This window comes from Narcine bancroftii, chromosome 11 (assembly GCF_036971445.1).
Source record: "Narcine bancroftii isolate sNarBan1 chromosome 11, sNarBan1.hap1, whole genome shotgun sequence".
Lineage (NCBI taxonomy): Eukaryota > Metazoa > Chordata > Chondrichthyes > Torpediniformes > Narcinidae > Narcine > Narcine bancroftii.
In genome coordinates, this window is record NC_091479.1 from 24566914 (window position 1) to 24593358 (window position 26445).

The 26445-nt window shown below is 48.1% G+C and overlaps 1 protein-coding gene across 3 annotated transcripts in view; it reads left to right on the forward strand.

The window, feature by feature from the left end:
* The window catches only part of LOC138745673 (talin-2), a 337585-nt gene that overhangs the window by 242843 nt on the left and 68297 nt on the right, over positions 1-26445 (forward strand). For all 3 annotated transcript variants that reach the window (XM_069902933.1, XM_069902934.1, XM_069902935.1), the window contains 8 exons: positions 6778-6917; positions 10321-10414; positions 12482-12571; positions 12676-12798; positions 15137-15280; positions 15369-15530; positions 19048-19188; positions 25081-25262. In XM_069902933.1, coding sequence (XP_069759034.1) covers positions 6778-6917; positions 10321-10414; positions 12482-12571; positions 12676-12798; positions 15137-15280; positions 15369-15530; positions 19048-19188; positions 25081-25262 — 1076 coding nt within the window. The remainder of the gene's footprint in view (positions 1-6777; positions 6918-10320; positions 10415-12481; positions 12572-12675; positions 12799-15136; positions 15281-15368; positions 15531-19047; positions 19189-25080; positions 25263-26445) is intronic.

Genomic DNA, 26445 nt, shown 5'->3' on the forward strand with positions numbered 1-26445 from the left:
ATTTCGCTCCAGGTTCCTCACTATTTCTCCTTTAATGAAAGCTTCAAGCATTTTCCCAACTCCAGATGTTAAACTCACTGGCCTGTAGTTCCCTGTCTTTTACCTACATCCGTTTTTGAATAGTGGTGTGACATTTGATGTCTTCCAGTCTGCCAGGACCTACCCAGAGTCCAGAGAATTTTGGTCAATTATCACCAACACCTCGACTATAAGTTCCGCCATTGCTTTCAGTACCCTGCGATGTGTTCCATCAGGACCAAGGGACCCTCAAGTTTTCTGAGTACTACCTCCCTAGTGATAACTATTACATCCATGACCTCATCTCCCATAATATCTGTCTTTGGCACGATTGGTGCATCCTCCACCATGACGACCGATACAAAATAATAATTCAAAGCCTCAATATCATTACCCCTTACCAAGGGACCACTTTAACCACCCTTTTCACCTTTATATAATTTTAAAAACTTTTGCTGTCTGTTATATTTTGTGCTAACCTTTTCTCATTGTCTTTCTTCCCCCTCTTTCTGGTTTCTTTGTTGCTTCTTAAAGTTTTGCCAATCTTCTAGTTTTCACTGCTCTTGGCAACTTTGTATGCAGGTCCTTTTAGCGGAACTCCTCCCTCTATTTCCTTAGTTCTCCGAGGCTGTGGCCTTATTTTGAGCACCGTGAAGATCCTCTTTGAAAGTTTTCTACTGTTCCTCAACTGTCCCTCCATGTAGCCTGCGTTCCCAGTCCACCCTGGCCAACTTCTCCCTCATCCCATTGTTTATAAGCACAACACATTGGGTTTAGACCAAACTATTGCACCCTCCATTTGTACATTGAACTCGATCCTACTGTGATCACTCTTTCCAAGAGGACCCCTAACTACAAGATGGCTAATTTTACCTGTTTCATTGCACAAGACCAGATCCAAAATAAAATGTTCCCTTGTTGGCTCAGTGACCTGATGTTCAAGAAAGCCACCATGAATGCATTCTATGGAATCCTCCTCAAGGTTACTTCAACCAACCTGATTCACGTGCATGTTAAAGTCCCCCATGATTCCTGCTGTTCCATCTGTATATGCCTCCAATATTTCTTGGTTTCTTCCCTGTGCCACTGTAAAATTATTATTGGGTGCCCTATAGACTGGTCCCACCAGCGATTTTTTTGTTTTTTCTCTTTTTAACATTCCTGATCTCTACCCAGATGGACTCAACATTTTACTCCTTAGATCTTACGTCATCTCTCTCTATAACCCTGATCTCAACCTTAACCAGGAGCATTACCCCACTGTCCTTACCTTCCTGCCTGTCCTTTTGTATTACCTGATATCCTTGGATATTTAATTCCCAATCCTCTCCACCCTGCAAGCACGTTTCTGTATTGGCCACTAAATCATAGCCCTTTGTACTGATATGTGCCTGGTCCAATGCATTGAAGCTACCGTCCCACACAATGATGTAGCCAGACAGGACCCCTCAGTTGGGCTCCTGTGAAATGTTGTCACAATGGAGACCAGTACCTTTCCCTCATTCCTGAGGAAATGTAGAGCTGCTGTGCCTTCCTGACTAATGAGGAGGTATCCAATTTGGTTGATTGATTGGAAAGTCTCCCACATGGTGAGTGCTCCAGGTCTCAGATTCAGCGACAACTGGGTACAGGAACAGGCCCATCAGCCCATCTTATTCATGATCACCAAGATGCTATTTTAACTGACACATCCACCTCCATCCATTTCCTCTCCAATGACCTTGTTCAAGTGATTTTTTAAATGCTCTAGTATGAACCTGGCCATCCCCTCTGGCACCTTGTTCCATCTACCCACCCTCTCTGTGTGAAAAGACTTGCCCCTTAAATATTTCCCCTTCACTGTAGATCTCCGTTAAATTCCCCCCCCCCTGCATTTTCAGACTCACCTACCCTTGGAAAGGACCCAACTATCCTATCTCTGCCCCTCATGAGTTTATAAACCTCTCGGACGTCAGCCTCCTGTGTCCCAGAGACTAGTCCCAGCCTCTCCAATCACTTGCTGTAACTGATGCCCTCCAGTCCACACAACACCTTGGTCGATATCTGGAGAGCTGCTTCGTCCTTCCCATATTGCAGTGACCAGACAGCTTCAGCACCACGTCCCATCTCTTGTGCTGCACGTCTGCAAGGGTATGTGAGATCTATCCCTTCCTCACTCGCCAGACACCTGGGTCACCATTTTGTAGGGCGCTGTGGATGAATCCTGAGGCCCCAACATTAGCCACGTTACAAAAACAGTTCCCTTCGGCCATCAGAGTTCTGAACGGACAATGAACCACAGGCAATACGTCACTTGCTTTTTTTCCTCTTAATTTTTTTAAAAACTTATCTTTACGGAACTGTAATTTACAGCAATTTTGCGCCAGTACTGCATGAACACTGCTGCCACAAAACAACAAATTTCGTGGAACGCGTTCACGACAATAAACCTGACCCTTGTCTGGATCCACCACACTCCTCGGCACAATGTTCCTTCCGGCAGAGCCTCTGGTGGGGGTGGAGGCGGAGGGTGAGGGAGCAGCTGGTGGTTGTGAGGGGGAGGCCAGTGGGAGCAGTAGGGAGGGAGGGAGGAGGTAGGGAAAGTGAGGAATGAAGCAGGTGGGACAGGGTGTGAGGGAGGTGGGGGTGCAGTGAGGGAGTGGGGGTGCAGTGAGGGAGTGGAGGTGCAGTGAGGGAGGGGGTGCAGTGAAGGAGGTGGAGGTGCAGTTAGGAAGGAGGGAGGTATAGTGAGGGAGATGGAGTGAGGGAGGTGGGGATGTAGAGAGGGAGGGGTAGTGGGAAATGGGAGGGTAGTAAGGGGGAGGAAGCTGGGGTTGCAGTGAGGTGGGGGTGTAGTAGAGAGGGGAGAGGTGGGAGGGGGTGATGAGGGGTTAAGAGGGAGGGGAGAAGTGACACATATGCCTCACAGAAACCGACCATTCAGCCCACTGCACTCACTCCATGCTGACCGGTCTGCCCATCTATGCTATCCCACATCCCATGGGGGCATTACGTGCCTTGCCTGTTTCCATGTCAGTGTAACTGTCATGAGCAGTGTCTGTGATTCCACCTCTTCCTCAAGCAGAGGTTCCAGGTAGCAACCGCTCTGTGTAAAAACAAACCCTACTTCACAACTCCTCCCTCTGGTCCCCTTGTTCTCAACACCCCCACCATGAGGAATGTGGCTCCCTGTCTGAGCTATGCATCACGTTACAGACCTCTGTCAGGTCACATCCTCCTTCTCTCCAGGGAGAACACGACCAGCCGGTCCCATCTCTCCTCAGAACTAAAGGCCTCCAAGACCAGGCAACGTCCTGCAGATTCTCTGCATTAGAGACACATCCTTCTGCACCCAAGACTCCACACATGACTGAACCAGTGCTTTGTAAAGTTGCCACATGACTTCCATGGCCCTGCCTATGAGGGAGAGTTGCCACACTCCGATCTAAGTGCTTTACCATTCTGTCAGAATTATGGCTCCCTCATCAACACACTTCAGTCCCCTACCTGATTTAACTTCACAAACAGCATCACCTTGAATTAAATCCCAATGTTCCATGCAACTTTCCATCCCACCTACACCTCATCCCACCCCCTCCCCTCCATCTACACCTCCCAACCCCTCCCCTCCATCCACTTCATCTACACCCCATCCCACCCCCTCCCCTCCATCTACACCTCATCACACCCCCTCCCCTCCATCGACTCCATCTACACCTCATCACACACCCCCACATCGACTCCATCTACATCTTATCACGACCCCCTCCATCGACTACATCTACACCTCATCACCCCCTCCTCTCCATCAATACCACATCACACCCCCTCCCCTCCATCGACTCCATCTACACCTCATCACACCCCCTCCTCCATCAATACCTCATCACACCCCCTCCCCTCCTTCGACTCCGTCTATAATTCCCACTGCCATGGGAAAGCAGCCAACATTTTAAAAGGTTTTTCCCATCCTGGCCACTCTCTCTTCAGATTCCTCCCCCCCCCCATCCCCCCATTCAACCCTTCCCGTTGGGAGGAAGTGTGAGATCACACCACCAGGTTCAAGGACAGTTTATTTCAACTACACCCCCCCGCCCCCAACCATGATCAGAGTTATGAATGAACTCAAAATGGTCAAACAACGCTGCCTTTGCTCCGTCCCAACTGATCTTTCTCTCTGTAACTCTACACCTCTGTTCTATGTATGGGATAGCTACTGGTCTATTTGCGGACCCCACCACTACCCTCTATCCCCTATCACTGAGCTGGATTTGGATTTAGTTAGCGAACTTGCTGTCGATCTCATGTCCCTAAACCTTCTGGACCATCGAATCTTTTGGGACCATGTCAATGCCTTACAGTCATCCAGGCCGACAGTAATTGTCAGTCTGCCTTCACCAATCCCTTTGTTGCTGCCTCAAGAGGCTCAGTCCATTTAGTGAGGCAGGATTTCACCATCACGGGGCGATGTTTTTCTCTGAACATAAATCCTATCCTTCAATACTTTTTCCAGGAATTTCCCTACCACTGATATAAGGTCCACCAGCCTATAATGATTTTCCTCATCTCTGATGACCTTCAGTTAGTTATCCTGCAGTTTCTTGAAGACCTCACCTGTGGATAGCGATGATTCAAAAATCTCCGTCAGGGCCCCAGCTATCTCCTCCCGTGCTCCCCAGAGCACTCTTGGATAGATCTCATTTCTGCCTGAGGGGATTTGTGTTCCATGACATCTCAAACTTCCACCACATTAATACTGACATTGTCCAGACTACAAGATACCAATGTTACGGAGTCCAGAGGACCCCAAAAACCAGCAGGAATAGATATGCACCACAACACAGGGTTACTTAAACAAAAATAGTTTTTAATTATATTTGAACAAGAAAACAGAATTGAACTTTAACTTATTACTTAATCTACCTAACTACTTAAACCCCCTTCTAATACTAAGGGCGGGTTTGTGTAATGTATATTTAAGATTGGAAAAGTTCTTTGGATCACAGTCCAATCTCACGGTTGCAGGCAATTCTTGTACTGTGCACAGAAGTTAGCATTAACAAAGTTCACCAGGCTTCGGTGCTTAACAAGCAAATGGTTACCACTCAGGAGGGTTTTTGCTGGTTTTCAGAGAGAGATTCCTTTTCCAGGACATCCGCAACTGATTCCTTCTCAATCAGTCTTGCTGACGAAACTTTCCCCCTTCAGGGTTCCTCCAGATGATCCTCTTTCTTTCAGATTGCCAGTCTGCTCTGACCAGACAACCTTCCAAAGTTTGCCAGCTTGTCCCTTCGGAACTGATTTCTGAGTCTCTCCTCTCTGGTTCACTCCCTCCCTCTCTGAAAGCCATATCTGTTTTCCTCTGCCTGCAAAGATCACATGCTCTCCCAGGCAACCTGCTGTCGATGCTTTCTTGCCTCCTGCAAAAAGCATTCTGCAAAAGTTCTGCAAATATTCTGTTTTAAAATGTGTGTGCAAGCTGCTCTAACAATTCCTTCCAAACCACCTCTATTCTGTCACACCAAGTTCAAATTTATTATCCAATTGTGTAAGTACAACTGAATGAAACAACGTTCTACGGTCCTCGGTGCAAACACATATATAGACATAGCACACATATTTAAAAACAATTTATATAAAGTGCATAAAAATAAACTGATATTGTGAAATAAATAAATGGTCAATGTGAGCAGTTCCTTTGGTCGTTCAGCGTTCTCACTGCCTGTGGGAAGAAGCTGGTCCTTAGCCTGGTGGTTCTGGCTCTGATCCTCCTGTATCTCTTCTCCACAGCTGAAAGATGCTGTGTGTGAGGTGGACCTTCACTTGGGGACCAGCCTTCACCCAACGTACGACCTCCACTTAGGGACCAACGTTCACTTAACATAGGACCTTCGCTTGGGGTCTAATGTTCACCCAACGTCGGACCCTCACTTGGAGACCAGTGTTCACCCAACTTAGGACCATCACTTGTGAACCAACGTTCGCCCAACGTAGGACCTGCACGGGACCCAATGTAGGACCTTCACTTGGGGACCAACCTTCAGTTACATCTTTGAGAATCTAGAATTATGGTCACAGCTCCCAGCGTGTTTCCCCACTGACATGTCTGCCACCTGCCCGTTGCATATTGTGGGAAAGATAAAGAACAGTCTCTTCTATATAATACCAGAGGGCATCTGTACAAGATGAAGGGAGGAAAGTTTAGCGGAGAACTCCAGACAGAGAGTGGTGGATGTCTAGAATGCATTGCCTGGAGTGGTAGCAGAGACTGGTACAATAGGGACATTTAAAAGACTCTTCGACAGGCACATGATTGCAAGAAATATAGAGGGTTATGGATGTAGGGTTGGAAAGGTTTAGATTGTTGAGTAGGTTTATATAGGTCAGTACGACATCGTGGGCAGAATAGCCTGTACCGTGCTGTAATGTTCTGTGTTCTTGGGTGGAACATTGTCCCATAAAACACTCTTGGATGCACAGAACTAATTCACCCCCCTCATAGTGTGAACGCATTCACGTCGATTGAATAAAATATTTGAAGGAAGAAGAAATGGCTCTAATTCAAGAGAGAGGGGGAGATGGGCTGAATGACCTTGTTCCCTCTTATTCTGTTGTTCACAGGTTGTTGCTGGAGAAAGCCTGGTGTGACACTGCCTCCCTGGGTGACACTGCCTCACTGTCCTACATTGGGCGAGTGTTGGTCCACAAGTTGTCTAAAGCAGCCAACTGAGGAACAGAGCAGGAGATTTGACATGACATTTTTTTCTTGCTTTTGTGCAGACAAAAGAGGGTCGGATCCAGGTCGTTGGTAACCTAAAGAATATCTCCATGGCTTCCAGCAAACTTCTGCTTGCTGCCAAGTCACTGTCTGTGGATCCTGCAGCGCCCAACGCCAAGAATCTCCTGGCAGCTGCTGCTCGGTAAGATCCGCTTGTGTCCTTTGTGCTCACTTGTGCATGGGTCGCTGGGGGGACCTGGCTCAGTTCCTTCCTACCCGGGGAGAGGGGTGAGTGAGTTCATGACTCACTAAGGAAGGCCCATCAACGGGCTCAGGTGAATGTGAGAGATCCCACTGAACTGTTCGGCGTGCATTGGTTTCTCAATAGGTGGGTGACTGGGGCCCTATCACGGTGCTGTCTGTGAACATCTCTCAGATCAGATACTACAGGTACACAATCCTTTATCCAGAACCCTTGAGGGACAGTGTGTTGCGCATTTTGGAGTTTTCCAGATTTCGGAAAGCCAGATTTAAGCCAACCTGAATTGTGCTAATGTATTCACCCCCCGCCCCCCCCCCCCCCCCCCCCACCGGCCTGACTCACGCTGTCGGTCCCTCACCCGCCCGACTTGCGCTGCCGGTCTCACCCTCTCGACTCACTCTGCCGCTCGACGCGCTGCCAGTCTCCCGGCCACCCAACTCACGCTGCCAGTCTCTCACCTGCCTGACTCGCTCTGCTGGTCTCTCGGCCACCTGACTCACGCTGCCGGTCTCTTGCCCGCTCAAGTTGCACTACCGGTCTTCCCCCCCAGCCTCCTCGCCAGCCCGACTCGCGTTGCCAGCCTCTCGACTCGTGCTGCTGCCTCTCTCCCCACTTGGCAGATTTTGAAGCTTTCCGGATTTTAGATATCTGGATAAAGGATTGTGTACCTGTATTTCATGTTAAATTTAAATTTAGTCCGCATGCCCTTGCCGCCCAATTAACCACGACCTCCATATGTTTTGACGGGTGGGAGGAAACAGAGCACCTAGAGGAAACCCACACAGACACGGGGTGAACATACCCATGGATTGGAGGATAGCTAATGTTACCCCACTATTTAAAAACGGAGGTAGAGAAAAAGCGGGGAATTATAGGCCGGTGAGCCTTACATCAGTAGTGGGCAAAATGATGGAATCCATTATTAAGGATGTAATAGCGGAGCATATGACCAGCAGAGAAGGGATCGGACGGAGTCAACATGGATTTACTAAAGGTAAATCGTGCTTGACAAATCTATTGGAATTCTTTGAGATGGTGACAGGTAAAATAGATGGGGGAGAGCCAGTGGATGTGGTGTACCTGGACTTCCAAAAGGCCTTCGATAAGGTCCCGCATAAATGACTGGCTTCCAAAATCAAGGCTCATGGGATTGGGGGCAAAGTATTGATGTGGATTGAGAACTGGCTGGCAGGTAGAAGACAGAGAGTTGGGATAAATGGCTCGTTTTCTGAGTGGCAGGCGGTGACCAGTGGGGTGACACAGGGATCTGTACTGAGACCCCAGCTGTTCACAATTTACATTAATGATCTGGATGAGGGGATTGGATGTAATATCTCCAAATTTGCAGATGACACTAAGCTAGGAGGGGTTGTGTGCACGGAAGAGGGGGTCAGGAAGCTCCAGTGTGATTTGGATAAATTGAGGGACTGGGCAGATCCATGGCAAATGCACTACAATGTGGATAAATGTGAGGTTATCCACTTTGGTAATACAAATCGGAGGGCAGATTACTATTTGAATGGCAATAGATTAAGAGATGGGGAAGTGCAGTGAGACCTAGAGGTACTTGTACACCAGTCTCTGAAGGCGAGCATGCAGGTACAGCAGGTGGTTAAAAAGGCAAATGATATGTTGGCCTTCATATCAAGAGGGTTTGAGTATAGGAACAAGGATACCTTACTGCAGCTGTACAGGGCCTTGGTGAGACCCCACCTGGAGTATTGTGTGCAGTTTTGGTCACCTTATCTAAGGAAGGATGTTCTTGCAATGGAGGGAGTGCAGAGGCGATTCACCAGGCTGAGACCTGGAATGGCAGGAATGACTTATGAGGAAAGATTGCGCAAATTGGGATTGTACTCGCTGGAGTTTAGAAGATTGAGAGGGGATCTCATAGAGACATATAAAATTCTGGCAGGACTGGACAGAATGGATGCAGATGGGATGTTTCCAAGGATGGGAAAATCCAGAACCCGGGGCCATGGTTTGAGGATAATAGGCAAACCATTTAGGACCGAGATAAGGAGGAATTTATTTACCCAGAGGGTGGTGAATCTGTGGAATTCATTGCCACAGAGGGCAGTAGATGCAGGTTCATTGAATATATTTAAGAGGGAATTAGATCTATTTCTTCAGTATAAGGGTATTAAAGATTACGGAGAGAAGGCGGGGACGGGGTACTGAACTTTAAGATCAGCTGTGATCTCGTTGAATGGCGGAGCAGGCTCGAAGGGCCGAATTACCTACTCCTGCTCCTATCTTCTGTGTTTCTATTGCCTTTCATCTGCCAGAAGGCAGGCAAAGATTTGTCATTAGAGCATTGCCCGGCACCACTTGTAGTCAGAAAAACAGAACCAAGTGAGAGTTCCCCTGAGAAACTGAGTGTCCGTGGATTTGGCTGCAGCACTTCTGCAGCCGCGCATAATCCTGTTCAATTCATTGGCCTCCTGAGTCTTCAGCGCCCAGGACCCTTGGGGATCCTGCTCCATTTGTAGGTGCTTTACAATGACACGTTGCCTATCTTTATCAGCATTGTTCTGTGTGTGTTTCTAGTCCGTTCTCTGTCGTTTGATGCAATGGCATCCCCTCCTCCTGCTCCTGTTGTTTCCCAGTGCGGTGGTTTGCAGAACTCGACTCTCCTTATCTGAACCTGCTGCCTCCTTGAGCAGTGTTCTGGCTTTGTTGACTGGGTCGTTATATTTTCATGCTGGAGGCTGGAGAAACAGACTTTCCCCAGGGATTTGTGCCGCTGGCATGGTCCACCGCTAAGCGTCACGAGATGGGTTCTTGTGGTCCTCGCAGAGCCTTCGATCCATTCATCATTTCTGTCCTTGCACCCCACGAGCCATACTGCCAGCTCGTTCCCACGGCAGACGGTTAGCGTGACGCAGTTACAGAACCAACGACCCTGCCACTGTCTGTTAGGAGTTTGTACGTTCTCCACGTGCCTGGATGCTCTGGTTTCCTCCCACACTTTGAAAATATACAGGGTTAGAAAGTTAATTTGGGTGTAATTGGGCAGCTCAGGTTTAAGTGGCCAGAATCGGCTTTCACCATGCTGTAAATTAAATTTTAAAGTTAAAAATCATCCTTGACCTCAAGAGCCTGCCTCAGAAGGAACAGGTTCAGGGAGTGGAGTAGGGAGAGCTCCTCAGTGCTAGTGTCCCAACCAGCAGCATCTGTCCACATCACACTGCTGTGTTGCAGGATAATGGTGCAGCCGGAAACCCCTTTGGGATTCCTTGGGTCTGAGGTCCAAGCTTTGCCCCGAAGGTCTGAGGGAGGGGAGCAGGCTGACGCTGGCGATGTCACCGTGGTAACAGTGGGCACCTCTTGTGTTTTGCAGGGCTGTCACAGAGAGCATCAACCAGTTGATCACACTTTGCACTCAGCAGGCTCCTGGCCAGAAGGAGTGCGACAACGCTCTTCGAGAGCTCGAGGTACCAATTCTCAGGAAGTAAATAATGCTCGCATAAGTCCGTTACTGACTTATGGATGTTGAAGTGTTCACTTTGTTGTACTTCCTGAAATAAATCTTCAGTTGAAGAAAGCAGGGGCAGATTTCATTGTTGGGCCCAAAAATTACAGATTCATATGCTTGATCCCTTAATTCCGGCAAAAAAATGAGATTCTGTGTCACTCGGGTGGAGATATACGGCTCATCAAAGATTTGTGTTAGGCATTACAGTCCTGTAAGCTGCGTATTGAGAACTAAATTACATAGGAACGTAGGAAGTAGGAACAGGAGGAGGCCAAAAATGGCCCATCGAGCCTGCTCCGCCATTCAATACGATCTTGGCTGATCTAATTTATGACCTCACTCCACCTACCTGCCTTCTCGCCATATCCCCCAATTCCTCTATCATGCAAAAATTTATCTAATCGAATTTTAAATATGTTTAATGAGGCAGCCTCAACCACTTCCCTGGTTAGAGAATTCCAAACATTCACTACTCTCTGGGAAAAACTATTCTTCCTCATCTCTGTCCTAAATCTACTCCCCCGAATCTTGAGAGTGTGTCCTCTCGTTTTAGTTTCCCCGGCCAGGTCAAAAAACCTTCCTACATCTATCCTATCCATACCCTCCATAATCCTATATGTTTCTATAAGATCTCCTCTCATTCTTCTGAACTCGAGCGAGTACAATCCTAGACGATTTAGTCTTTCATCATAAGTCAACCCCTTCATCCCAGGGATCAACCTAGTAAACCTCCTCTGGACCGTCTCCAAAGCCAGTGTATCCTTCCTCAAATATGGAGACCAGAACTGGACACAGTACTCCAGGTGCGGTCTCACCAGTACCTTATACAGTTGCAACATGACCTCCCTTCTCCTGAATTCAATTCCTCTAGCGATGAAGGCCAACATTCCATTTGCCTTCTTAATAACCTGCTGTACCTGCAACCTAACTTTTTGCGATTCACGCACAAGCACTCGCAAGTCCCTCTGCACAACAGCATGCTGTAGTTTTTCACCCTTTTAATAATATTCAGTGCTAGTGTCCCAACCAGCAGCATCTGTCCACATCACACTGCTGTGTTGCAGAATAATGGTGCAGCCGGAAACTGAGGTCCAAGCTTTGCCCCGAAGGTCTGAGGGAGGGGAGCAGGCTGACGCTGGCTCAATGTGGATTGTCATCCAGATCTTGATGTGTGCATGGTTTCCCTGGGAACTCGCGTCCCTTCTGGAGGAGACTTCGGGGAGAGTAGGCTCCTTTAGGATCATAGACACATAGAGATACTAGAGGAACTCAGCCCGTCTCGCAGCGCCTGTCGGAGGTGAAGATACGTTACCGACATTTTGGGCCTGAGCCCTTCTTCAAGGGATAAGCAAACAACGCCTTGAAGGGCTCAGGCCTGAAAACGTCGGTGACGTATCTTCATCTCCGACGGACGCTACAAGACGGACTTAGTTCCTCCAGTATTTCTGTATGTTTTTACTACAGTTACAGCGCCTGTTTCATTCCCTTTAGCCTAAATGTGTATGTGTAGAGCCAAGGGAAATGGGCTCAGTGTGTTCACTGTGGAGAAAGCCTGAGAAGCAATGTGACGGGGTGGGGGAGGGGGGGGCATGAATTGTGATTTGCATCACAAAAGAGGATGCGCTGGTGATACTGTACCTGATGGACTAGAACCAAGGAGTTGCAGGAAGCTGGATTAGAAATTTCACAGGTCCTGGCACAGGTCCCATCTGAAGTTGCCAGTTAAGGGGATTAGGATTAAAGAGGGAAAGGTGGACCAGGCTTTGAGGGGAGGAGCGGAGGTGTGCAGGGTGCTGGGAACCTAATGGGCTCCTTTGCTGTTCAGTTTCATGACCCAACCCTGAATTCCCACTGTTTGCTCCTGTGAATTGTTGGAGCTCTACCCTGGGGAATTAATGAATGTGCTTGTGAAAAGTAACTTGAAATAAATCCACCCAAATGGTGAAGCCTCTAAGTGTGGGTACAGGCTGGTGATTACTTCTAGTGAGGGAAGGTAATAACCTTGACATGTCTGAAATGTTTGCAGACGGTAAAGGGCATGCTGGACAACCCCAACGACCCAGTCAGTGACCTCTCCTACTTCGACTGCATTGAAAGTGTGATGGAGAATTCCAAGGTAGGTTTTTTTGTCTCCGTTAGTTCAGTCTAAACAAAGTGAACAATCCGAATTCTGAGCCAGCACTCACGCCTTCTCCTCTCTGCCCACTCACCACTGCTCAGGTCCTCGGTGAAGCCATGGCAGGGATCTCACAAAAGGCCAAGACGGGTGATCTTCCAGCGTTCGGAGACTCTGTCGGGGTAGCTTCTAAGGCCTTGTGTGGTCTGACAGAAGCAGCGGCTCAGGTGAACACACACACACACACACACACACTATCTCTCTCTCTCTCCCATACAGCCATGGAGAGAGGAAGGACAAGGAGCAGATTGGCCTGCACCTCTGTCCTGCGAAAACAGCAAGGAAAACGAGAGAGAGAGAACTTACCTCCAACATCGCCTGAAACTTTCCTCCACTCACCTCAAACAGACGTCCTCTGGTATTTACTATTGTTTGCCCAGGATAAACGTTCTGGCTCTTCACCCTCTCTAAGCCCCTCATGATCTATACACCTGTATTGTTGCCTCTCATCTTTCATTGCTCCAAAGAGAAAAGACCCAGCTTGTGCATCCTTCATAAAACATGTTCTCCAATCCAGACAGAATCCTGGTAAATCTTCTCCAAAACTTTCACGTCCTTCCAAAGAATGGCCTTACCAGAGTTTTGTAGAGCTGCAACATTACATCGCAGGCCTTGAACTCAATCTCCTGATTAATGAGGGTCAGCGCATCCGTTATTATTATCATTCCGTTCGGCAGGAGCGATCATTTCTCTCCAACCGTCACGATCTCTGGCCCTCCGAATTGTAGTTGTTGCCTCCCCTGTTCTCCTTCGGCGAAGGCTCCATCTTTCAGCTGAGACTGTAGTCGATGTTGACTTCACGATTTAACAGGGGAAAAATACTGAAAGGGTTTCCTGAGTTGCAGTGTCCATACTAGACGGGTAACCCTGGCCATTGATGAACAGATTCATCTGTCCAGCATTTTTAATTTTACAAACAAATTCTAATTTGTAGAATCTGCTTCCAAAACCATCCACCATCTGCAATCAATCCATGGCTTCACGTGACTCTGACTGGGAGGCAAAACAGGTACTACACCTTGCCCAAGGGTGACCTGTACACTATCGGATGGAAGGAGCGCCTTGCACTTTTTATTGAGCAATTGCGCAGCACATCATGCATCTTCTTAAACCCGCACCCGCCCCCCCCCCCCCCTATTGAGTTGTATGGAAATCTTGAGGAATTTGTGGATTTGAATCCACATGTACTCCACCTTCAAATTTGATCTTTCAAAGTTTTCTGGATTGAACTCCATCTGCCAATTCTCCACCAAGCTCTGCATCCTGTCAATATCCTGTTGTATTCTACAATAGCCTTCCACAATATACACAAAACCCTCCAATCGTAGCATCATTTGCCAACCATCCTTCCACTTTGACATCCAGGGCATTTATAAAAATCATGGATGTCAGGGTTCCAAGAACAGATCCCTGCACCACTTATTCCAATCAGAATGTTCCATCTACTACTACCCTCTGCTTTCTATAGGCAAGCCAATTCCAAATCCAAGTGGCCAAGTTTCTGTGCATCTCATGCCTCATTACTCCTGGATGAGCCTCCCATGGGGGACCTTGTCAAATGCATTACTAAAATCCATAAACACCACATCCACCACCCTTCCTTCCTCAGTTTATTTTGTCGCCTCTTCGAAAAACCCAATTAGACTCATGAGGCTTGACCTGCCCCTGACAAAGGTCAGCCTCCAGGTCATGCACCCTGTTAGCGTGGAGATAATCTGCTGGTCTGAACTGGTCCATACCCAGCAGTCAGTACCTTCGCCAGATGGACTGTAACAAGCTTCTGAAGGCAGCTCACCAACACTGCCTCCTCTTTCATCCCTGATGGGCAACAAATACTGGCTTAGCAAGTGATATCCAGATTCCAGTGATGAATAAACCAAAGCAAGCCATGATTCTGCTCAGGTAACCCTGCGTCATTACACGCACAGTGCAACAACTGACTAATGGGGTGACAAGGAAGCCACCTTTCCAGCAATGACGCCACATTCACTGCAGGGGCTTCATCCTTCCCTCCACCTTCTGTGCTCCGAGTAGAAAGAAAACCTGAACCATCTCCCCACACGTACATTCCTGGATCGTTAAGTTCAGCTTCCTCCGAGAAATGAGAAAGGTTTACATGAACTTTGGCTGAAAGGGCTTGAGGTGTCATTTCGACCGTGGGACCCAGCTCGTCGATCTCAGAGAAATTGGAATCACAGGTGATGAAGCTGGAAGGTCAGCTTACCCTAGAGGTAGAGCATAATGTGCTTTTTAATTTTTAAATATTTTTATTTACAGCACTCTAGAAGCCGATCCCAGCCGTTTAAACTCATGCCGCCCAATTACACCCAAATTAACCAACAACCCCAGTGCATTTTTGAAGGGTGGGAGGAAACCCAAAGAGGCCCAGGAAGAACGTACATATTCCTTACAGACAGCGCCAAATTTGAGCCTGGGTCGCTGGCACCAACCGATGGGAGGCCAACAGATCCCTGGTGTTGAAACTGTGTCCTTCTGTTTCTGCAGGCCAGCTACCTGGTCGGTATATCTGATCCCAACAGCCAGGCAGGGCACCAGGGACTGGTCGATCCCATCCAATTTGCCAGAGCCAATCAGGCAATTCAGATGGCATGCCAAAATCTGGTGGATCCAGCAAGCAGCCCATCGCAGGTATGGCCTTCTCCAAATTTCCAGCCGTGGTTGGCTTTCTCATCCACTGTGTTTGAGGCTGTGTTAACGTCTAACTCTTGCCACGCAGGTGCTGTCTGCAGCCACCATTGTTGCCAAGCACACCTCTGCCTTGTGTAATGCGTGTCGAATAGCCTCCTCGAAAACAGCCAACCCTGTGGCCAAGAGACATTTTGTTCAGTCCGCCAAGGAGGTTGCCAACAGTACTGCCAATCTGGTGAAGACGATTAAGGTAAAACAGTCGGAGTGGCTGGTGCGCTTGCCCACAGGTGTGATCTCTGGCTCCAGCCCACTGCACTGGTGAGCAGGTCACATTTTCATCCATACTGCATCTGGCTGGAATCAAAACACACCTCCTTCCATTGTAAGGGGGTTCTCACCTCAACAGGAATGTAAATTAGTGCCCTGTGAACAAATCTGGAAAATACATGTCACTTTATTTCATGGAATTGAAGCATATTTTAGAACTCAGAACACTGCTGCATCGTTCTGGCCCTTCGGCCATTGATGTTGGAGCTGACCTACCAAAAATAGCCTAAATCAGTGGTTCTCAACCTTTTTTACCACTCACATGTCACCTTAAATCTTTGGCTTGGCTTCGCGGACGAAGATTTATGGAGGGGGTAAAAGTCCACGTCAGCTGCAGGCTCGTTTGTGGCTGACAAGTCCGATGCGGGACAGGCAGACATGGTTGCAGCGGCTGCAGGGGAAAATTGGTTGGTTGGGGTTGGGTGTTGGGTTTTTCCTCCTTTGCCTTTTGTCAGTGAGGTGGGCTCTGCGGTCTTCTTCAAAGGAGGTTGCTGCCCGCCAAACTGTGAGGCGCCAAGATGCACGGTTTGAGGCGATATCAGCCCACTGGCGGTGGTCAATGGGGCAGGCACCAAGAGATTTCTTTAGGCAGTCCTTGTACCTTTTCTTTGGTGCACCTCTGTCACAGTGGCCAGTGGAGAGCTCGCCATATAACACGATCTTGGGAAGGCGATGGTCCTCCATTCTGGAGACGTGACCCACCCAGCGCAGCTGGATCTTCAGCAGCGTGGACTCGATGCTGTCGACCTCTGCCATCTCGAGTACTTCGACGTTAGGGATGAAAGCGCTCCAATGGATGTTGAGGATGGAGCGGAGACAACGCTGGTGGAAGCGTTCTAGGAGTCCGTAGGTGATGCCGGTAGAGGACCTTAAATAATCCCTTACTAACCACAGAACACCTATGGCATCCTAATGGATTACTTAAGGTTGTATGGGAGTAGGGAAAAACGGTTGAGAACCACTGACCTCAGCCCTGTAACTCTCTAATTTTCTCCCATCCATGTGTCTGTCTAAGAATCTCTTAAAGCCCCTAATGTTTCAGCTTCCACCACCATCCCTGGAAAGGCATTCCAGGCCACCACAACTCTCTTAGCCCTGATGTCTCCCCTCAACCTCCCTCCCTTTGCACGTCCCCTGGTGTTTGCTACTCCTCCCCTGTGAAATAGGTGCTGACTGTTCACCTTATCCATGCCTCTCAGAATCCTGTGGATCTCTCTTAAGTCACCTCTCTTCCTTCATTCAAATTATGGCAGAGTATAGAATGCATGGTGGGCTGGTCAGTGGAACAGAGAGACCCTTGACAGTGGTGATTCAGGTAGGCAGGGGAGGTGAAGAAGGTGCTTGTCACGCTGGCCTTTATTGGTCAAGGCATTAAGGACAAGAGTTGGGATGTCGGGTGCAACCTGCACAAACTGGTGGTGAGGCCACACTCGGAGTATGTGCATAATCACCCAGCTGGAAAGAGGGCAGAAAAGGTTGACCAGAATAGCCAGATAACAATTAAGAGTACGGAAACAGGCCATCTCGGCCCCTCTAATCCCTACCGATCTAAGTGATCTCTTCTCGTCCCATCCACCTCCACTTTGCCCATAACCCTCCAATCCATATACATATAACTTTTCCTGAAATGACAAAACTGACTTAGCTGCGAGCACCTCTTCCGGAAGGTCATTCCACTCAGATGCGATATAACAGGAAACCTGCTAGCGTGGGTAGAGCACTGACTGATTGGCAGGAAGCAGAGAGTTGGAATACAGGGATCACATTCTGATTTAGGATGCCATAGGTGTTCTGTGGTTAGTAAGGGATTATTTAAGGTGACATGTGAGTGGTTAAAAAAGGTTGAGAACCACTGGTTTAGGCTATTTTTGGTAGGTCAGCTCCAACATCAAGGGCCGAAGGGCCGGAACGATGCAGCAGTCTTCTGAGTTCTAAAATATGCTTCAATTCCATGAAATAAAGTGACATGTATTTTCCAGGTTTGTTCACATAAACACAGAGCACTAATTTACATTTCTGTTGAGGTGAGAACCCCCTTACAATGGAAGGAGGTGTGTTTTGATTCCAGTCAGATGCACTATAGATGAATATGTGACCTGCTCACCAGTGCAGTGGGCTAGAGCCAGAGGTCACACCTGTGGTGGGCCTGACTTACACAGAGGGGCCTGAACAGGCTGGTGGGTTTCTCTCCGGACCAAACGAGGCAGGGGTCCTTGAGAAAGTGATAAGCAGGCTAAATAAAGGAGATGTGGTTTAGCTTTTGAAAAGGTGCTGCTCATGAGGTTACTTAACAAGATAAGAGCCCGAGATATAACAGGAAACCTGCTAGTGTGGGTAGACTGGCAGGAAGCAGAGAGTTGGAATACAGGGATCACATTCTGATTGGCTGCCAGTTGCTAGTGGTGTTCCACAGGGGTTAGGGTTGGGCCTCTTCTCTTAGTGTGGTATATTAGATTATGGGATGAATAGCCTTGTGGCCAAGCTTGCAGATGATACAAGGGTAGGTGGAGGAGCAGGGAGGCTGCAGAAGGACTTAGACAGATTAGGAAAAGAGGCAGAGAAATGGGAAATGAAATACAATGTTGGAAAGTGGACAGTCATGCACTTTGGTAGAAAAAAATAAAACAGGAAGAGTATTTTCTAAATGGGGAAACAATTGAAAATACCCAGAGGCAAAAAGGGACCTGGGTGTCCTCGTACAGATGGCCTGAAGGTCAACTTGCAGGTTGAGTCAGTGGTGAACGCTGGCGTTCGTTTCTTGAGGAATAGAATCTAAGAGCGGGAATGTAACGTTGAGGCTTTATAAAGAACTGCTGAGACCCCGCGTGGAGTATTGTGAGGAGTTTGGGGCTCAATTAAGAAAGGATGTGCTGACGGAGAGGGTTCAGGGAGGTTCACAAGGATGATTCTGGGAATGAAAAGGGTTTTCATACCAGGAGCATTTGACATCTCTTGGCCTGTGCTCTTTGGAACCTGGGGTGGGGGGAATCTCATTGAAACATTTTGAATGTTGAAAGGCATGGACAGAGTAGACGTAGAAAGGTTGTTCCCAGATCGTTGCACTAACCGCTCTGCTAACCATGCCACCTGATGTAGTCAAGGTGTGGGAGTTGGTGTATATCTGTAGGTAGTTTGCCATCTGGACCAGTTGGGCTGAAGGGTCTGCTTCCCTGCAATAAAACGCCGTGACGTATTTCCTGGAACGGGAAGCTCTGTGTGCTATAGGGTGCAAGGAGATCACAATTGTCCTGCCAGAGGATGTGAGGTGGAATGTCCTGAGCTGGTGGGGAGCTCACTTCTGAAATTCCAAGGCATCTGGCAGAGGCTGGCGCAGTAGCTCATTGACTCATACCTGCAGTGTACTGATGACGCGAGGCTGTTAGGCTGTGAGTGAGCAGTGCTCTTTCCCACCCCTCATTGTGTTTCCATCTCCTCTCCAGGCTCTCGACGGCGACTTCTCAGAAGAAAATCGGGAGAAATGCAGGTTGGCCACTTCTCCTTTAATCGAGGCTGTGGAAAATCTGACGGCGTTTGCCTCAAACCCAGAGTTTGTCAGCATCCCTGCGCAGATCGGAGCAGAGGTAGGTGAAGGCAAGGCCAGTGGCTAAGAAATCCACTATGATCAAGGTCCGTTCGCCATTGTCCCTTCCTGCTGCAGAAGTGCAGAGTAATTAGGGCAACCTGTCTCCGAGGTGGTGACATTGGACTGTTTTACTCACGAAACAATATTTATTTGTATTGATGAAGTGCTTGGTCCTGCATATGTATTGTCTGTATGTGTGTTGTGTCTGGTTGTGTCTTCATGTTTTGCACCGAGGACTGGAGAACGCTGTTTCATCGTGTATCAAATGAAACTAAACTGGACTACAGCTGTTAAGTGTGGAACTCCTAGTAATGAAGAGATTTGTCCAAAGCTCCAAGGCCATCCTCATCTCAAATTGCTGGTATAGTTTTTGTTTTCCAAAGGAATATTTCAAATCCATTTGAATCATTCCGGAGTGTTTCCCATGGGAACCCAAATTGGTCGTCACTGAGATAGTGTATCTAAGTTTGAATGTACCCACTCGAACAGTGAGGAGTGTTTGGCGCATTCTGCAGAGGTGCACACAATTCCTTTCCGCCTGTCCCCAGTCCAGTGGGACACCCTGTCTCCTTGGGCTTGGTGATTTTGGCTCGTTTTGTCCTGTAGTTGGGCGGTGAAGTATGTTGACAACAGGCTTGTGTAAACCCATGCAAGTCATGGGGAGAACATATAAACTCCTTCCAGACAGCACCAGGTTCGAACCCAGTTCACCAGTGCTGTATTGGTGATGCAATAACCACTATACTGACCTTGCAGGAAATAATGAGAAGCTTGGGTAATCGTAACGGCAGGAACCTTGATTTATCTCATTTCAAGTCGCCTCCATCTCTCTCTGGTTTCACTGCATCTGCTCCTATTCGCAATTTTTCTCTCTGACCTTCCCCTCTCCCCAGTGGTCTCTCCCACCTCCTGTCTCTCCACCTCTCCCACCATCCTCTATCATCTCCTAGCCCCTCCCAGCCTTTCCTCCCTTCTAAAAACACCATGCTCAGAAACTCAGCCAGTCAAACAGTGCACTTCATATAGTAAAGATAAAGGAACGTAACTAGCATTTTGGGCCTGAGCCCTTCATCGAAGGATGAGCAAAATGTAGGCAGGTGCCTGAACCAAATGGGGGTGGGGAGGAGCACGGTCCCACAGGCAGGAGGTCATAGTTGGATAAGGGAGGGAGGGCACTTCAGCAAACAGGGGGAGGGGGGAAAAGGGCAAAGAGCTGGAGGAAAGGAGACAGAGGGAGGGGGAAGGGGGGAGAGAACAGGGAGTGGTCCGGCAGAAACCGGAGACGTCGATATTAATGCCATCCGGTTGGAGCTGCCCAGATGGAAAATTAGGTGCTGCTCCTCCAACTTGCAGGCAGTACATGAGGCCATTGACAGGCATGTCAGCGCAGGAGTGGGGCGTAGAATTGCAACAGGTGGTCACTGGGAGATCCCTGTCATTGATGTGGACCAAGCGAAGGTGCTCAGCAAAGCGATCTCCCAGTCTGCGTCCAGTCTCTCTGATGTCGAGAAGGCCAGATGCAGTAGACGACTCTTGCAGATTCACAAGTGAAGTGTTGCTTTACTTGGAAGGACTGTTTGGGGCCCCGAATGATGGTGAGGGAGGAGGGGTGGGGGGAATGTGGGGCATCTCCTGCGGGAACAGGGGAAGGCGATTAGTGGAAAAGGATGAGTTGACGAGGGAGGGAGGAGGTGGAGAGGGGAAGATGTGTCTGGTGATGGGATCGTGTAGTAGTTGACGGCAATTGCAGGAGATATCTTTGCTACATAAAGGACACTGTTTGACCTGCTGAGTTTCTCCAGCTTTGCATTTTTACTTCAATCACTGCATCTGCAGGCTTTTGGTTTTACTCCACTTTCCTCCCTACTCTTTTGTTCCCCCCCCCCCCAAACTCCCCAATATCTGCAGGTGTGGGGTTTCTCCCAGGCTTGGGACCAGCCCGACAAAGAGCTGGTACTTGCCAGGAGATGGGGAGCCTGTGTGTTGTTAGGTCTGCTTTGTTCATGAATGAGTGAGACAAACACCAGGCTGAGTCGAAATCAGGGTTCTTTGTTCTTTATTACCGGATTGTAACACTTGCGACTAACCATGTTAGTCGGAGAATGCATTCTGCCGTTATCAGCAAAATGGTGATTTTTTATACCCTTGGATATGTGCTTAGAACATCATCATATCATTACTTGTCCAATGACTAAAACTGTTGCTATCCTTTCCCTGCTAGCTTCCTGCCTCTCAATCCATCAATGTCTCTCTTATCTTGTAAGTACAAGGATGAATTCACATCTTGTTACAGCCCTGCACATTCCCATCTCATGATGTTTTACCTTACAGTGTATAATATTGAATGGATCAGTTGCACAGCAATGGACCACGTATACCAGAGCAGGCCCTTTGACCCATCATGTGTGTGTTGACTAGGATGGCTATTTTAAACTTTTAACCCTTTGAACTTCTTGTCCCTGTTTTAAGGAACAACCAAGAAGTACCTATACTCTTGTGTCCCAGTTTTCCAGGATTGATTTTATACCCAGCCGTCAGCTGGTTTTTACTGTCGTTTACCCATGGGCACAGTCTGGAGTATATATTATGAAAGGTTAAAAATGGCGGGAGTCCAAAGGATTTACACCACGCTGTGGAGAAAAATTATGAACTTGGACGCAGTTAGGGAAGAATGCATCCAGTCTTTGTTCTGGGAGCCAAGTCCAATACCCAGGAAGAGAGATCAAAACCAAGACATATTGATGTTTAAATTTTGGGCATAAACCATGGAAACAGTCCCTTTCAGCCCACTAGGCCCATGCTGCCCAATTACACCCAATTGGCCTAGAACCCCTGTACACTTTGAAGAGTGGGAGGAAACCGGAGCATCTGGAGGAAACCCCCACAGACGTACAAACTCCTTTCAGACAGCGTCGGATTTGAATCCCAGTGGCTTTCACTACACTGCACTCACCATGTCACCCTGAAAGGACAGTGGTTTCAGGACTTTGTTACTCTATCTGGCAGAAAACCAGAATCCATCTGATCAGATTTAGAACAGAGACCGCTGTTCACCCCAGATATTTATCCCTGTCGCTCTGTGTCGATAATATGTGTGGAAGAACATGACAACAGCTCTTAGCCCATTCCAGTCATCCACGTGTCGATTTGTATAAATTCTTAATGCATTTGTATATCTCGTACAACTCAGAGCTTTTACAGACTGGCAGTTGTAGAAAGGTGATGATTGATCATCTCTAAATAATTCATGATTATTGTCAAAAAAAAGATCAGTCCCTCTTGAAGAAACAAGAGAGTTGAGGCTTCTTGTTGTCTGGAATTATTTTAGGCAATGCTGCTTTCCCCTCGTAACCTTTCTCATTTTATGGCGCACACTAGAAACATTTCTTCTCTTGAATTTACTCTGTTCCGGTAAACCCGGAAGGCACCAGTTCTCAGATGCTGGAGAAACTCAGCAGGCCACACAGCATCCAACGGAAGGAGAAGGCGGTTATGGTTCAGAGCCAGAAGCTTTTGTGTCATCCAGCCTTTGAACGTGCTCCCTGAGCTTGTTGATCTTACCTTTCACCCTTGTGGGATTACATTTGTTCAAGATGTTGAGGTTCAGTGTAGTAACAGGCCGTTCTGGCCTGTAAGTCTACGCCACCCCATTACAGCGATATGGCCTGGTAGCCCCATACCTTATGGAGGGTGGAAGGAAACTGAAACACCAGGAGAAACCCACATGATCACAGGGATCACAGGGTGTATTCCTTGATATGGTGATTTGCACTAACTGCCCCCCACCCCCCCGCCCCCTCAGAGCCCAATTCTCACGGCTTGATATTTGAGGGACCTCCCATGGGTCGTACTTGCAAGTAGCCTCTTCTGGCCAACTGTGGCCAGATCTGATCAGCCTTCCCCAATGCAGGATCAAGTGACTGGTGCATTCCTCCTGTTGTATACAACACCCTCAAACCTCAGTGACCATGGTCTCTTCACAGTGCCCACCCTAACTGGTACCTCAGTGGTACCGAGTGCTTGCTGCGTGACTCTGCTTGGATATATAACAGTACAGCACCATACAGGCCCTTTGGCCCATGATGTGCTGATGCTTGTAGATAAACTCCACATCAATCTAACCTTCCCTCCCTCCATGTTTCTGACATGCATGTTCCTATGTAAGAGTCCTGGTTGATGGTCATGGAGAACTCGTTGATAGTCATGGGGAACTCAGTAATGGTCATGGAGAGTGTAGTTGATGGTCATGGAGTCACAGTTGATAGTCATGGTTGATGGTCATGAAGAACTCAGTAATGGTCATGGAGAATCTAGTTGATGGTCATGGGAACTCAGTAATGGTCATGGAGAATGTAGTTGATAGTCATGGAGTCGCAGTTGATAGTCATGGAGAGTGTAGTTGATGGTCATGGAGTCACAGTTGATGGTCATGGAGAACTCAGTTGATGGTCATGGAGGACTTGGTTGATGGTCATGGAGGACTTGGTTGATGGTCATGGAGGACTTGGTTGATGGTAATGAAGAACTCAGTAATGGTCATGGAGAGTGTAGTTGATGGTCATGGAGTCACAGTTGATGGTCATGGAGGACTCGGTTGATGGTTATGGTTGATGGTCATGAAGAACTCAGTAATGGTCATGGAGAATGTAGTTGATGGTCATGGAGAACTCGGTTGATGGTCATGGAGGACTCGGTTGATGGTCATGAAGAACTCAGTAACAGTTATGGAGAATGTAGTTGATGGTCATGGAGGTCTCGGTTGATGGTTATGGTTGATGGTCATGAAGAACTCAGTAATGGTCATGGAGAATGTAGTTAATGGTCATGGAGCCACAATTGATGGTCATGGAGCACTCGGTTGATGGTCATGGTTGAGGGTCATGAAGAACTCAGTAATGGTCATGGAGAATGTAGTTGATAGTCATGGAGTCACAGTTGATAGTCATGGAGAGTGTAGTTGATGGTCATGGAGTCACAGTTGATGGTCATGGAGAACTCAGTTGATGGTCATGGAGGACTCGGTTGATGGTCATGGAGGACTTGGTTGATGGTCATGGAGGACTCGGTTGATGGTTATGGTTGATGGTCATGAAGAACTCAGTAATGGTCATGGAGAGTGTAGTTGATGGTCATGGAGTCACAGTTGATGGTCATGGAGAACTCAGTTGATGGTCATGGAGGACTCGGTTGATGGTCATGGAGGGCTTGGTTGATGGTCAAGGAGGACTTGGTTGATGGTCATGGAGGACTCGGTTGGTGGTTATGGTTGATGGTCATGAAGAACTCAGTAATGGTCATGGAGAGTGTAGTTGATGGTCATGGAGTCACAGTTGATGGTCATGGAGGACTCGGTTGATGGTTATGGTTGATGGTCATGAAGAACTCAGTAATGGTCATGGAGAATGTAGTTGATGGTCATGGAGAATTCGGTTGATGGTCATGGAGGACTCGGTTGATGGTCATGGAGAACTCGGTTGATGGTTATGGTTGATGGTCATGAAGAACTCAGTAATGGTCATGGAGAATGTAGTTGATGGTCATGGAGAATTCGGTTGATGGTCATGGAGGACTCGGTTGATGGTCATGAAGAACTCAGTAACAGTTATGGAGAATGTAGTTGATGGTCATGGAGAATTCGGTTGATGGTCATGGAGGTCTCGGTTGATGGTCATGGTTGAGGGTCATGAAGAACTCAGTAATGGTCATGGAGAATCTAGTTGATGGTCATGAAATCACAATTGATGGTCATGGAGAGCTGTGAGGTGATGCAGGAAGAGCTGTAGCAGTGTCCAGAGATGAGGACAGTACCTGCGTTGCAGTTTCATCGTGGCCGAGCTGCCTCCCTTGGTCCCCTCAATGTACTCACACAGGTTTGGACTTCCTTCCGCAGGGTGCCCATGCCCAGGAGCCGATCCTCTCAGCTGCCAGATCCATGCTGGGCAGCTCCTCGTCTCTAATCAAGAGCGCTCGCTCGCTAGCAATCAACCCCAAGGACCCTCCCACCTGGTCCATCCTGGCTGGCCATTCTCGCACCGTGTCAGACTCTATTAAGAGCCTTATCACATCGATCAGGTAAGGACGGGCTCAGGCTTTACATTCACACTTTGTAAATAAGATTGCCATTAAGGACCTTCCTAACTTGTCCAGAAGGTGCCCAGGTTTGTGATGAGTTGGTGATGAAGTCTAAACACAGACTGGGAGATCGCTTTGCTGAGCACCTTCGCTCTGTCTGCATCAGTGTCAGGGATCTCCCAGTAACCAACCATTTCAATTCTGTGCCCCACTCCCATGCCAATATGGCCTCGTGTACTGTCAAATCAAGACCATGTGTGAATGAAAGGAGAAACACCTAATATTCTGTCTGGACACTCCCCAACCAGACAGTATTAACACCGACTTCTCCGGTTTCTGCTAGCTCACTCCCCGTTCTCCCTTTCTTCTCCTTTCCTCCAGCTCTCCGACCCTTTTCCTCTCCATTCACAGAGCCACTCCCACCCCCCGTTTGCTGCTGTGCCCTCCTTTCCTCATCCACTGATTACCTCCTGCCAGTGGGTCTGTGCTCCTCCCTCCACCACTTTGTTTGGGCGCCTACCCACATTTTGCTCCTCCCTTAACGAAGGGCTCAGACCCGACACGTTGGTTGTGTATTCATCCTGTTTGACCTCCTGAGTTTCTCCGCGTGGTATTTTTGCTTCCATCGCAACGTCTACAGACCTTCATGTTTTACTGGTGATGAAGTTTGCTCTGCTGTTCATTATGCCTGGCCATCAAGTAACTTAAGACCATGAAATGTAGGAGCAGAATCTGGCCATTCAGCCCAACCAGTGTGCTCCACCATTCTGTCATGAGATCTAGGAGAAGCAGGTCATTTGGCCCATCGAGTCCACACCGCCATTGAGCTGATCCATTCTCCCACTCAACCTCTCTCTCCTGCCTTCACCCCATAACCTTCGATACCTGACTATTCAGATAATAGTCTGAATAGTTAGACTATTATCTGACTATCTGATTCAATCTCTGTCTTAATTAAATCTGACAGTTTGGCCTCCACAGCTGCCCCTAGCAGCAAATTCCTGAGGTTCACCACTCTCTGGCTGGAGAAATTCCTCTTTTAATGGGCACCCTTCAATTCTGAAGTTGTGCCCTCTCGTCCTTGACTCCCCTAGCATGGGAAATAATTTTGCCACCTCTACTCTGACCAGGCATTTCAACATTCAAAATGCTTCCATGAGAACCCCTTCATTCTTCTGAACTC